This window comes from Symphodus melops, assembly GCF_947650265.1.
Source record: "Symphodus melops genome assembly, chromosome: 4".
In the NCBI taxonomy this organism is placed as follows: domain Eukaryota; kingdom Metazoa; phylum Chordata; class Actinopteri; order Labriformes; family Labridae; genus Symphodus; species Symphodus melops.
Window position 1 is genome coordinate 17,927,002 of NC_136694.1, and position 14,751 is coordinate 17,941,752.

The 14,751-nt window shown below is 38.0% G+C and overlaps 1 protein-coding gene across 1 annotated transcript; it reads left to right on the forward strand.

The window, feature by feature from the left end:
• Positions 1 to 12,749: 12,749 nt before the first annotated feature.
• On the forward strand, positions 12,750 to 13,871 carry gpr25 (G protein-coupled receptor 25; the record flags this gene model as incomplete). The annotated part of the gene is made up of 1 exon (XM_079342452.1): positions 12,750 to 13,871. One exon carries the CDS (start codon positions 12,750 to 12,752, stop codon positions 13,869 to 13,871), a length of 1,122 nt encoding a protein of 373 aa, XP_079198578.1.
• Between the last annotated feature and the right edge of the window lie 880 nt (positions 13,872 to 14,751).

Sequence of the window (14,751 nt, forward strand, 5' to 3'; positions counted from 1 at the left end):
CAAATCAGGGAAGCATTCAATTACAAAATAATGTAGACCATTAATTTAACCCTCTGTAACTGTCGTCTATGTTGTCTTTATTTTAAAAGTGATATAAAAATAACGTCCTCAAAAGCTCTTGATTAAACTCTTAGGAAACTTGAAGAACACTGCATTGATTTTTGCCTTGTTTTGCCACAACTGTATCCTGCATCCTGAAAAATTATTCTAGATTACGCTGTGTATTTCATGAACAAGTTTACCAGTTTGCCAGCAGGACATGCAGTGTAACAAGTGAGCCAGATGGGGGCACTTTAACTAAAGGTCAAAGTTTGAATGAGTCTCAAACACATTCAGTTTTCCAACCTGCCGTCGCTGATAAATAGCATCAATAGAATTAATAAATGTTACTTAAATGACTAGAAATTATTTTATAAAAACCATAATATTAATGAGTAATGAAAGCACTCTTTGCAGTGTTAAAACAGCTTGAATTTGACATTAAAAAAGTGTCATTTGTAATCATTATTAATCAAAGTACATTAGACAGAAAGCCCAGAAAGAAACCATAAGCCTCTCATTCTAAACATAGTGAATGGCACTTTGTACTTGAGCTGAGGCACAACTGCAGCTTGTCAGATGTAATCTTGACATTATAAAAAACATTTTCAAATCGAAAGATCAAAGGTGAAAGGTCAAAATTATTCTGTCAGGGGTGTTGGGTTCACTGAGGGGGAGAAGTGACCAAAGCAGAGACCCCACCTTTAAAAGAAATACTAAATTGAGAAGCACATTCATATTTCCTGGAAACAGTTTCACACAACTCTTTGTCGTTAAAGAAGAGCATTTTTACAAACATGATAGACAGGATGACACTTATGAGTAAACTGGGTTTGGGTGATGTGTCTTTGGCATAGGTGCATGATTTGCAAGCTGTCAGATGACTGCCTTGCCGATTAAGAGCAGTCGGGTCCCCATTCTCTGTCCGGTGCTCTGTGCTCCCCACCCCCCTCACCCAAACGCCTCTCCATACCCCATGGGAGGAGGTCTGTTGCGCTGTGACCACACTAAATCAACATCGTCCTAATGAGGTGTCACACTTGACCCTCAGCAGCCTAAGCCCCTCACATTGGTGTCAGAGCCACAATGAGCGGCCCTCCATCTCCAGCGTCTGCCTGACACATTTTGATTCATGAGAGAGCCTGGGCCCTGTCAGGTCAAAATTACCCCTATCAAAATGCCACCATCAACACATTCATCAAGTCTAACTCCAAATGTATCTTCTTCAAAGTAATAATCTCAATGTCAACTATACTTCCTCACTCGTTCTCCAAGTCTGCTCTCCCCATGACTTCCTAAAAAAACGTTCACATTTTCACACAATCACACCTCTAAACACCTTTCACAGAATGTTCTCAATGATTGTCTCTTATTGCAGCTTGACTTGATACCCCCTGTCTGTCAGTCGTCAGGGTCCAGCCTTCTGCTCTTAATGGCTCTTTGAGTGATGAACTCAGGGTCCCCCAGGTGTGGGGGAGCCTGTCCTCTGACCTACTGACCTAAAACACTAATGTGAACAGGTCTCTCCACAGCTAATAACAAACCTGAGAAGGAAATCTGATTGACCAATTCAATCTGCTCGTCAGTGACAGGTTCAAACTTTAATATTGTGGGCAAAATGACATAAATAAAGAGAATAAACACACCCAGCATTTACACACATGAAACTATGATGAGAAGGACATTAGACCTGCTCTATCCCTCTTCCCCGAGAGATAATCTCCTTTATTTGGAACACAGCTGAGACTTCTTCCCTCTGGGACAAGATCCTTTTTACCAAAACTATGACCTGATTTTGGTGAAAAAAAATTAAACAATTCAAGTAATTCTTTCCTCCTGATAACTCAGAAAAAGTCATCCAGCATTTGTTTTACCCAGACTCAGTTTTAATAATTCCTCAATCCCATCATCAGCAAACATTACATCCATAGTAATTCAAAATGCTGCTGTCTAGTTTTTAACCCATGGCAAAATGAATGTTGAAATTACATCTGTCCTTACTGGCCTTCACTGTCTATTTGTAGATTTTACAAGTGATTTTAAGATTTTATTGATGGCTTTTAAGACCTTAAATGACTTGTCTTCAACGTATATCTTTGATTTGCAAACTTCCTACGAGCCATACCGTTTTTTGAGATCTTCCTACATGGCCAAGCAGTTCCTAAAACTCGAGCAGTAACAAAAGGTGACAGAGCCTTTGCAGTACGAGCCCCTGGCTGTGGAACTCCCTGCCTGCAGATCTCAGGCAAACACAGTGTCCTCTTTTAAATCTCTTAAAACTCTTTTTACTGTTGGCTTCATTCTGTGTCTTTACTGTTAGTTACTTTATCTTGTTATTGGTTAATTTACTAATTTGTATTTACTCTTTAGCCTTTTGAATTTGTGAAGCACTTCGTAACATGTTTATAAAAAAGTTATTGTTTAAATATTATTTCCGAAATAACTCGTCCAGCAGCAACAGCAGCAGAAGCCTAGCTTAAATCAATAATCAGAGAAGGGTCGATGTCATCAAACCATCTTCAACCACTTTTGTGGTTCAATACTAAGAGGTACAGTCACATCCTCCGTTCCGGTTTGAGATAACCTTATTCTCATTTAAAAGGACAAGCTATACAGACATGGTGGCCTCTCGCTGAGATCATTTACTGTCAGCTGACACTAAACTCTGCCCACGGAGACAGCCATCTGCTCCCAAAACTTTCCCCTGGGATTCAAGGGGCAGCAAGACCAGTACACCCATCAACTGACTGGTCCAGTTTTCAGCCCTATGATTTTCATCAAAGATGAGAAGCCATCACTATTTATAACCTAAACTATCATCTATACAGATCCAGTCTTGCCGTGATGTTCTCATTACATATATTTGTGGCTATCCATAAGCCACATTTCAGTTCACATGATCTTTATGGCCCATAAACGGACACTGCTTCATCTCTTTAATATAAAACAATAAGACAATGTATATTGACCTCTTAAGAAAACACAATAGTAGTTTTTGGATGAAGACTTTTTTTTTAATGAAACTTGTTGAGACTGGGTCATAAACTGGAATTCAGAGAAAATATAAATAAAAGTAATAATAGCTTTTTTTTATTTTTACAAGTAAACACTAATGATTTCAACGTAGCAAAGCAAAGGTTTGCCTCAATTGTGTACAGATTTAAGGATATAATTGTAATGACTTAGCATTAAAGTATGTATGCTATAACACTATTTCATGTAAAACAAAAACAATCAAAGGTGTTATGTTTTTGTGTTTTATGTGAACATATTTTTGATACCTGTTGCTGACAATTCTCAAAGCAAAAAGGAAAGCAAAAAGTTTCAAACAGTGTCCAGCACATTAATCCATTCATGATTTTAATAATTTACAAGAAATTTTTGCACAGACTCTGCTCAAATGTGTGAAATCAGTTTAACTTCTTCTCTGTGAGAAAACGCTTTCAAGAGTGTGTTTTTCCCACATGACCTGCCCAGTAGCAGCGAAAAATTGGGAATTGCCAAGGCATACAGTAGGTGCTTATGATGTATAACAACAACGACAAATAATATCAACTACTGAAAAAAAGGAAAAAAATCCTTTATATAATATAGGTACACTACTTGAGTTAACACAAACACAATGACTGTGTGAACAACAAAAAGAATATATGTGATATCAACAACTACATACACCTACATCATGCTCATTGAAAACATTGGCTATCTTTTTATGAAATTCATTGTGAGTAATAATGAATTTACTCTGCTAAGGAAACTAAATGTTCAGCCAGCCAGCAGCTACATATGAACCGTATTAGCTAGAAATGCAGCACACAACAGAAGTCACTTAACTTCTTTAGATAGCTAATTGACAGTATTTATGCAGTTCTTCAGAAATCACTCTTCACAAACGTAGTTGATATGGTCCTCACCATTATTAGATGTTTGCAATCGATGTTTTCCACCTCATTAGCAGTGGCGTCCAGTGAATTTCCATTCTGTGGTTGGTGACATCAAAATGAGACACTGTCATTCATTTCCAAAATTAGCAAAGAAGTACTGTCCATAGTTAATAAGACAACACAGTTGAAGACACACTTATGATTTCATCTGAATGGATTCAACTCTCATAGGAACTCTGTGGGACTTGAACACTAGGAAAAAAACAATCAAATTGCAGAACAAAAGTGTAATCATCACTTGTGTTACTGAAGCGTCAATACTTTAAAAAGAAAGTTTGTAATTTAAAGGCTAAAAAAAGCTAATGATATCAACATTGTTACAATGATTAATGGGAAAGGGCATTATTGGGTGGTTTCAACCTTTCTTAGGGGTGTTTAAGACCCTTGCTCCCCCACCCCACATTTGTTCTTCCTGCCACCAGCTGCCAGTCGCTTCAGCAATAATGAATTTCCTTTTAAATCAATAAATCATCATCTCCCACCACAAAAACCTGCAGGGTAAGAATGAACTTGCTCTCTTTGTATTTTCTCAGAGTCACATGTGAAGTACTGATGTAGATTCAATAGCAGATGAAACATAACTCCTCTCTAAGCAGTTAAGGCTTTAGTTTATTTAATTTTCAGAGATAGTAAGATAACTCACACTCAGACAGAAATAAATGGAACACAGAATCAATGAGTCAGTAAAGCATTAGAAAGCTATAAAGATTTGCAATAATAATGCATCATACTTCCAAAATTAAACTCATGCTGGATTAGCAAAAGGACCTCAGAAAAGCATTTCAATAAATAGTAAAAGGCAGAAATGACCAAAGTTCAAATGAGTCTGGTTTCAATCTTAACATGAACATGACATGACATAACTGTATAGTCCTGGATTACTGTGCATTCTCCTTCTATAATAACTTGTAGTGATCAAGGTTTTGCATACATTTATCGAGTTATTCAGGTTATATGTCACTGCGACAAAAATATGAAAGTGTTTTGAAGTCATGAAGAATATAATATTTTATTTTTTAATAAAATGATAAAGTTAAAAGCCCCTGACCACTTTAAATAACAGACTGGAGGGCTGAGTGCAAGGTCCTTTGTGTTGAAGGAACTTCTGATCTTTCGAACATCTAACCTTCACACCCAAACAAAGGAGTCCTTTTCTGAAAGTTAGCACTTAACAAGTGAGGAGCAATTTGTAAGTGACTGTGTGTGTGTGTGTGTGTGTGTGTGTGTGTGTGTGTGTGTGTGTGTGTGTGTGTGTGGGTGTGTGTGTGTGTGTGTGTGTGTGTGTGTGTGTGTGTGTGTGTGTGCGCGTGTGTGTGTGCGGTGATTATGTGCATGTGACCTATGTCTAACAATCACTCTGACTCGTACCACCCTTTCTCCCTTCAAATAAAAACGGAGTAAAAGGAAAAGAGAAATCATCCACTATTGAAGTACTTTACGAGATCCTCCTCTTAACAGAAAAACGACTGAGTATCCATGGGAATCTTAGTACGTTAGGGAGGCCTTTCTCTTTTCCTCTCATCCGCTCTCCCCCACTGCACCCATGGACCAATGCAATTGTTTATTTTTTCCCATTGAGGCTGCTCCATTCAGTGGCTCTCACATTTACTCTGCTCAATTGGAGTGAGACAGCACTTATTTGAGGAGAGGAATGTAGCGTTCCACTGACGGAGCAGCAAGAATGCTGAAGAAATAATTAGAAATTTTTAAAGGAAAAGGTACAGCTGCATGAGCATGAAGTAGAAACATCAAACCCAACAATGCATGCTGACAGGATTTTCTGCTGTGATGAGTACATCCACACATCACCTTGACACAAAGTAAAGAAGTGGTTGAATAAAGAAGAATGATAGAAAGTGGAGCAGGGATCCTCGAAGGAGGTCATTCATTCGCTGTGCTTTCTTAGCAAAACTCGTCCTCCAACCTCTCTCCTTGAGGCCCAAGCACAATCGACCAGTTCCTCACAGCCACCATTTTCCTCTGACGTCACTATCTTGGTGGTAAAGTGAAATGCTGTGATAGTGTCCAACTTTTGTGTTCCAGGTTAGATATTTTACGGAATCAGACAAAGCATTGCATTTCCACTGCTTCACGATTGATCTGAAGAGACAAAGGACAGTTATATAGAGCCATATTTCTTTTAAACAAACATATTTGATTCTTCATCACCAAGAAAACAGAATCATTCCTTAGCTTAACCCAATCTATTGTAAGCTACAAAGCGCTGTTCCTACTGTGTTGTATAACACTATAAAACGGTCACATTTACATTCAGCCACTCCCTAGCTAAAGTAAATTCCTGCTAGAAAGTGGCTTAACGAAAACATTAGCAAGTGTGTAGTGGTAGCTTGTAGTTTACTTAATTTGTTGTTTTAGGTTGGTATAAGGCTTAATGCTCTCTCCTGATTTTCACGACCGATAAATTTGTCATAGCTTAAATATTAGATAGTACCACAGGATAACATTATTGCATTTGACCTTTCCATCCTAAGTGTGATATCAGAGAATGTTAATATGGTAGCAGAGAGATCTTTTCTTCAAAAGGACTGCTGTAGTCATCATGATACCTTCTCTGAATCAGTGTCAGTACTACCAAAGCCTCTTCTCTCCTGTCTGTCTGGGACATATGAGGTGACTGTGCTAAGGAAATGAGTCAAACCCTCTGAGCAGACAGTGTTACTTGAGTTGTGGTAAAGATTAACTGATAATGCACACTAGAAGAGTTGGGTAGTTGCACATTGCTTCATTGTGGTTTACTTGTTTTTGAGCTGCACTGATATGTTCTGCCTCCCTTTCTACTTGGTAGAAAGTTATGTTAATATATATTTTCACTTTAAGTTTCAGCTATCCCATTTTAGCTAGCTTTAAGTAGTTGGTAATAAAGCTAGGTCAGCTTTTTCTTGGATATTAGTTACTAATTGAGTAAAATGTATTCATGTTGAACTTTCACAGACATAGTTCCAAAATCTTACTCAGGGACATTATGGAACTATTTTAAAAGCAAAACGATATATTGACCACCCGATTGATGCTATTTATAACATGTAAAATAATATTAACAATAGTAGTAGTGTGTTTTGTCTTTTGGGCAACCACCCTAAAAAGACAAGTAAAAAACTGAAAATAAGCATATCATGTTGCCCCATGAACAGGGGCTAAAGTCCTTCAGGCAAGCGGCTGGAGTTCAAATCTGACCTGTGGTTACTTTTTGGCATTCCCCCTCTCTCTGTTGCCTCATTTGTCTTAATCTGTCTGCTATCTGAAATAAAAGCACAAAAAGCCCAGAAAGAAAAAACATGAAAGGTTATATAAAAATACATTTTCACGTAACCTTTTCAATATTTTGTTTGAAAGTTCATAACCCTAACCCTAACCCTGAACCCGATGAGGAGGATTTGGACTTTTAAAATCTAGTGTAACTTACAATTTATGAGGACGGACCTGCCTGCAGCACGCCAGCGCCTTAAAACACTTTTAACAAGTAATAAAAACTATCTTTTCAGAGACACCTTGTCCTGCTTGACGACATTTCATTTTATTTTGTAGAAATATGTATATCTGATTTATATCAGGCCTTTTAATTCAGTTCAATGCACTTATAAATAGGATATTTATCTATTTTATTCACTATTTATATTTTAATTTCCACCTTCTTTTGGGACAATAAAAGTCATTTTAGCTCCTCAGGTGGTTTTATCAGAGGCCCTGTGACATGAGAGGTTTTTAATCAGATACAGAGCTCCGCCTACCTCTCTTAGTCAGGAACATAAACGCATCGTCAGAACATTGGGTAATCACAAACACATAGTCATTAAGCCAGCAGATAAGGGGGGGCAAATAGTTATTCAGGATAGGGACAATTACATCTTAGAAGCACACAGACGGTTAAATAACAACACATATTACCAACCACTGACACACCCACAACAATTAGAGACACAGTCACTAGTTCGAAAGATTACAGAGACACTCTACAGACTAAAATTCATCACCTTCAAACAAAAACAATATCTGGACGGTCCCAGTGAGCCCAGACCCCGTCTACCTGCTCCCCAAAATCTACAAGCCTCCTGACACCTGGACGGTCCCCTCTGGGGTTCCGGTTGGCCGCCCCATTGTTAGTGACTGCAATTTAGAAACATATACCATCATGGAATATACAGATCACTTCATCAACCCACGAGCCAAACTGCACCCCAGCTACATAAAGGACACCTACAACTTTGTTAATAAAATAAAACACTTTCAGGTACCCGGTCACACCTTTCTTTTTTCAATAGACCAGTCCAAAACACTGGCCACCAAAGTACACTTTAAAGACACGGACCGCCACACACTCCTTCACAAGTCAAGTTATCACCCCAGGCACAGAAGTCTGATCAAATCCCAGCTGACACGCTTGCACAGAATCTGCACCTTCCTGGAACATGTGGAGGAGGCCACCATCACCCTCTTTAGTGCGCTGAGGCCCAGGGGTTACTCAAGACGCTTTCTTGGAACCATTAAGGGGGAGGTTGGCCGTACCTTTAACGATAGGTACAACAATCCCAGCTCCCGGCCGCCAGGTCCTACTCTCGTCCCCATGGTAACAACCTATTCGGAGAATCTACAAACATTTTTATCAACTCTGAAAACCAATTTTGAGGGGCGAGGGAGGGCTGTGACGTGCTGATCTCCACCTACCGCAGGAACAAAAACCTTAAAGACATCCTGGTGCACACAAATTTAAATAAAAGTTAACAGGAAAGGCAAGCGTCTCGAGGCTCGGACATTGGTTTTATCCGTCTCCCCCACATTTTTAACCCATATGCCAGAGTCGGTACCAACCTGTGGCAGGCCTTAAAACCCACAACAACTAATGCAGTCTATCGGTGGAGAGGAAATGGATCCACCTCTTAAAAACAGTAGAACCCACAGGTCTAAATGAAAAATACTAGGGTGGATCCATTTCCTTCTGTTTTAATATAGCTTTTAGTGTTTATTAGAAATGCTGACTTCCTGACCTCCCAGGTACTCTCCTGCAGGTTTTGACAGATTGACCCTCTGTGAGCTGAGCTACCCTCCTTCTCTTAACTTCGGTTTTAATCTTTTAAACAATGATTTTATACCCTGCTCCTCCTCTATTGGATCTTAATTTATTTATATTTTACTATTATTTAATTCTAGTGTGTCTCATGAATGTTCTTCACTCCCCCCCACCCTTTTTTTTAAATAAAATGTATTTTAGCACTTTTCTCTTGCATGACGTTTCAGTACTTTTAGACCCCTATGAGGAGGGTTTGGACTTTTAAAATCTACTTTAACTTACAATTTATTTATAAATCATTCAATTTTGGAGGAGGGACCTGCCTGCAGAGGGCGCGCCTTAAAACACTTTTAATAAGTAATAAAACCTACTTTTTCAGAGACACCTTTTCCTGCTTGATGACATTTTATTGGACCCCCTTTTTGTTGTACTTATTTTACCTTTCTATCTTTTTAAAATCAAATCAAAAAAGATCTTACTTATTTTATGAACTGAATTATAATGTTTTAGCAGGCGTAAATAAAGATATATACGTTTTTACAATTTACTAATTCATGTGTTTTAATGAGTGTGGTGTTATTATACTTCATACTTATTATTTATGTTCTTTATATATTTATAATTTAACTTTTCATCATTTTTAACAGTTATTCCTTTATTTTGTAGAAATATGTACATCTGATTTATATCAGGCCTTTTAATTCAGTTCAGTGCACTGACAAATGGGATCTTTACTTTATCTATTTTATTAACCATTTATATTTTAATTTCCACCTTATTTTAGGACAATAAAAGTCATTTTAGCTCCTCAGGTGGTTTTATCAGAGGCCCTGCGACATGAGAGGTTGTTTTTTTTATTAGATACAGAGCTCCGCCTACCTCTCCTGCACAGTGTTCTGATCACCCTTTTATCCAAAAATGTTTTGAGATTGTCTTAAAAGGGTTTTAGTAAACACCTTGTTGGTTCTTAAGGAGGGTTTTAATTTTAAATCTTTATTAAAACCGATGGTCACCCGAGAGCCTGTGCCCCCCATAGTGTCCCCCAGAGGACGCTGCGCTTTTACCTAGCCCAAACCTACCCCAAGAACATGATGCAGACTCTGAATCCAGACACACACACACACACACACACACACACACACACACACACACACACACACAAACTCACTTTTAGGTTCTTCAGTGTTCTGTGTTCTTGTGTTTGTTTGTATTGGGAGTTGCCATGGGACCAAGGTGAATATTTCTATTACATTACATCAACTTCAATATATTTAAAGCACATAATATTGCATTAAGGTCTGTTTGACATTAAAGAATAACAAAACTCACTTTGTAATGTGCATTGTTTTTAGTACTTCCTTGAGATGAGAAGGTTTTATTTGATGAGGACAAATACTATTAAATGAACCAACAAAATAATGAATTGTTGAAGATAAAACTCACTTTTTATGAAGATAGTTCTGGATGAGTAAGCGCTAAAAAAAAAGTGAGTGAACAGTACAATGTGTTTTGAATGTAGAGCTTATTAAGACTGGGCTGAGTGAGACACAAGTGATGATTCAATGGTTTTGAAGAACTAAATGTGACCGGATGAAACGGTGAAACTGACTTGTTTCCAATATGTGGGAAACTCTCAGCTTTCTTTTGCAGATTAAAATAAAATGGACTTGCTTCGGAGCCTCAGTTAGCATGATTTTAGGCAAGAAGTCACTACATGTAAAACTCAAGTGAATCATATCTGCCCCCTATTGGTTATACTGATACAATACACCTATATGTAAACCCATTAAAGTTAAGAATCTGTCTCAATTTTTATAACAGTTTACCCTGACAGTTTCTGTTAGTAAATATCTATCTACCTTTCTCCAACCTGCCCTTTTAAAGAATATGTGAAATACCTTAGTCCTTAAAGGTTATTTCATTTGAAGTATTGTGTGTGTTTAATCAATAGGATAGACAAAGAGTCACAGTAAATGTCAAGAGAAAAGAGTGGGGTGACATATACCAAATTGCAACAGGCTGGGTTGCTATCTTGTGCAAATACAGTCAGGTTGGTCGTACAGGTAGGCCGCCCAGCAATGATCCAGAGGAACTGACGAGATCTCAGGTGGTCCCAGGAAAACTTGTGGTTACTAAGATTTGCAGATAGTGGTTTGCAGTAATGAGAAGTGAATGCACAAACAGAGAAAGAGAGAGAGAGAGATTTACAATAGTGGTGCAATGGGTCACACTATTGCACTTTCCAGCAAATTGAACATACACACACAAAATGACCTCTACCACACCCACATGTGCGCGCCTGCATGCACACAGACACCCACCCACACACAAAAACTTCAAAGCTATAGATATGTGAACTTGATTTTATCAACACTTCTTTTTTACCTTTATGGGACTACAGGTGCAGATGCACACACAGACACAAACACACAACAAACATGCACACACGCACACACACGCACTAACAGAAAGACCCAACTTATATGTAAACTTGATTTCATCAAAGCTTTTTTACCTACATGGAACTACAGATGCAAACACACACACACACACACACACACACACACAATCACGCACACAGACCCAACTTCAAAGCTACAGATATATAAACTTGATTTCATCAAAACTTCTTTTTTGCCTACATGGGACTACCAATGCAAACACACACAAACACACACACACAGTTTTTTGTTTATTGTACATTTATTTGAAAGTTCAATATAGTTTAGTAATAAATGTTGTGCATTGAAAATCATATTTCTTTGCTCTCTTTTATTTTTGATAACAATTGCATTCTTTGTCAAGTTTGAACTGGGTATATCCTGGCTAAAGTTTTACATATACCAGTCAGTAGTTATCCAAAATAACTAACAATTTCAGGTGTTGCTGCCATTAAAAACAATGAAATAGTTTAAAAACAATATCATGACTAAACTTTGACATGTACCAGCCTGTGATATTTAATCTACTTGTGTGCCTCTGATTATATCCATAGAGCAAATAATTTATAATGTCTTCTTTTTTAACAAAAAAACATGTTATCATTAAATGTAAATGGTGTCTATTATAACATAAATTTCAAAAATGAATTGAAAAATTAATGTTAATGTGTTGGAAAAAAACTCACTAAAAAGGTGAAACAAAACAATTGGTGATCATTTTATACCTTATTTTTTATAGACAGTCAAAACAGAACAGGTCAGTTTGACTCGGGATGACAGAAGACAATAGGAGGGTTTTAAACAGTAACAATAAATTCTAGCTTTTGCATTGCAATATTTGACTAGGGAACAAATGATTTCATTCATACTTAGAATTCAATACCGCTTTCTATATTTACCATTCTACTTAATAACATGTTCTTGTTTACTTCTGCTAATTCTTTAAATGATATAGGATAGCTGAGTGCCTACGAGCTGCTTTACTGTAAATGTTTTCAAGAAGTGCAAAATTGTATATCACCTGATGTGCCCATAATGCTTGCCATTGATAATTAACCTTCAAATTCATTAAATCTTTTCAAACCAATGAAAAAATACTTACCGTTTCCGTCTGACTTAGATTAGACCTAAAGGGGCTACAAGAGGAAGTCATCTTTGACAGTAAAGGAAAGACAGTGGTGCTGCAGAGTGAGAAAAAGAGGGCAAAGACCTTTTTTTCTATGCAGTTTCATATGTTGTAAACCACTCTGCCTTGCAGATGGTGATCTGCACTGCACAACGTTTCTGTGATCTGTCAGCATGGACGCCTACACTGATTATCCACAATATGACTACACTTACATGGAGAACTCCACAGACAATGAATCATTAACTTTCAGTGTCACCATGGAATGTCCAGACTCTCACCTCCATGGCTCCAACATCTTTCTGCCTGTACTCTATTACCTTATCTTTTTTACAGGCTTTTTGGGCAACCTTTTTGTGATCTCTGTTGTGGGCAGAAAAAGGAAGAGAGGAGGGCGTCTGGTGGACACATTTATTGTCAACCTGGCCGTCGCTGATCTGGTCTTTGTCCTCACCCTGCCCCTATGGGCTGTCTCTGCCAGTCAGAATAATTACTGGAAATTTGGAGTGATAGGAAACCTGCTGTGCAAACTGAGCAGCTATCTCATCGCCGTGAACCGCTTCTCTAACATCTTCTTTCTCACTTGCATGAGTTTTGACCGCTACCTGGCTGTGGTGAAACTGATGGATTCCAGGTACCTGAGGAGCAGCAGGTGCATTCAGGCCACCTGTGCTACAGTCTGGGTGAGTTCACTCGTGCTAGGCATCCCTGCAGGTGTCTACAGAAGCGTGCAGCACTTCAGTGATGGTCCTTCTTGCGTGGAAGACAACAGCTCACACTTTTTCCTGAGACTGAGTCTTATGATGACTTTACTCACCTTTGTCTTTCCCGTGGTGATCATTGTGATCTGCTACGGCACCATCATCATGCATCTCAACAAGCACTGTGCTGCTGCCAATCCTCGAGCTGAAGCCCGTCGCAGACACTCCCTCAAGATGGTCCTCTCCATCATTGTGGCCTTTGTGGTGTCCTGGCTCCCTTTCAACCTCTTTAAAGTCATCATCTGTGTCTCACAGATTTCAAATGCTGAACTCAGTTGTGATGCACAGACGTGGCAAAGAAATGGACTCCTCGTCTCATGCTGCATGGCCTTCTTCAACAGCTGCATCAATCCAGTCATCTATTTTGTCCTGGACCATCACTTCAGAAGACAGGCTGAGATCCTGTTCAACACCTGCAAAGGAAAGCCAAATGTACTGCAGAGCCTTAACTCCTCCACTTCATTTACCAATGCTGGCACTACTGAGAGCTTTGGAACAACTGGAGGGAGAGCTCAGATTCAGATATCTGAGTGAGACTAAAATCTTATGTTTAACTTTGAAGTGGGTATAGTTAATATGATATAATATTATATGTTTTCCGATAAGACATTGGTTCCCAACCTGGGGTTAAATCCCACCAGAGAAAAAGCACCAAATATCCCAAAGGGGGTGCAATACTTTGACTGCTTGAGGTTGTCAAGATAAGATTTGTTCCCATGAAATAAAATAACAATAACCCACTCACTGGATGGTTCCATCAATAGTCTTTTGGTGAGAACAAGTGTGGGGAGGCGTGTTCTGTTGGTATTCAAACAATGAAAACAATTAAATTGATGTTGCAAAAGAGGCTGAGATTCACTGCTTTAAAATGTATGTGACCACATTTCCTGTTAACCTAATAGACACAGACTTTATAAACAGTTCTCTATGTTTAAAACTGAAGATTAGATCTTTGTGAAGGGCTGTATAGACAGAAGTAATGAAATATACAATCTTTAGTAAAACATACCATTATTATTATAAATAGTACTATTATTATAGTATTAATTATTATTTTGTTTATAAGAAAAACATTCACAGTTGTCCAGGATAAGTCAAGAATCATTTTACTGGTGTAAAATCCATTTTACAAAATAATTGATACACCTGAAAAGTTTTTTTTTTTCTTTTTAACACATTCCTTTATGTTGTTGTTAGGACATATTTGTTGCATTAATTATGTTTTCGTAATGTGTGTATTGTTTGAATAATATTGTATTTCAAGTATAGACATTTTTAGGTTTCAGCATATTAGTCCTTTCAGTCTGGTTTGTAAAAAATACATTTTTAATTGTAGCAATGTTCAATAGCAGCAATATTAAACTTCTTTAACTGTGACTTCTTGACACTGATCAGCCAGGGCTTAAAAAAACAT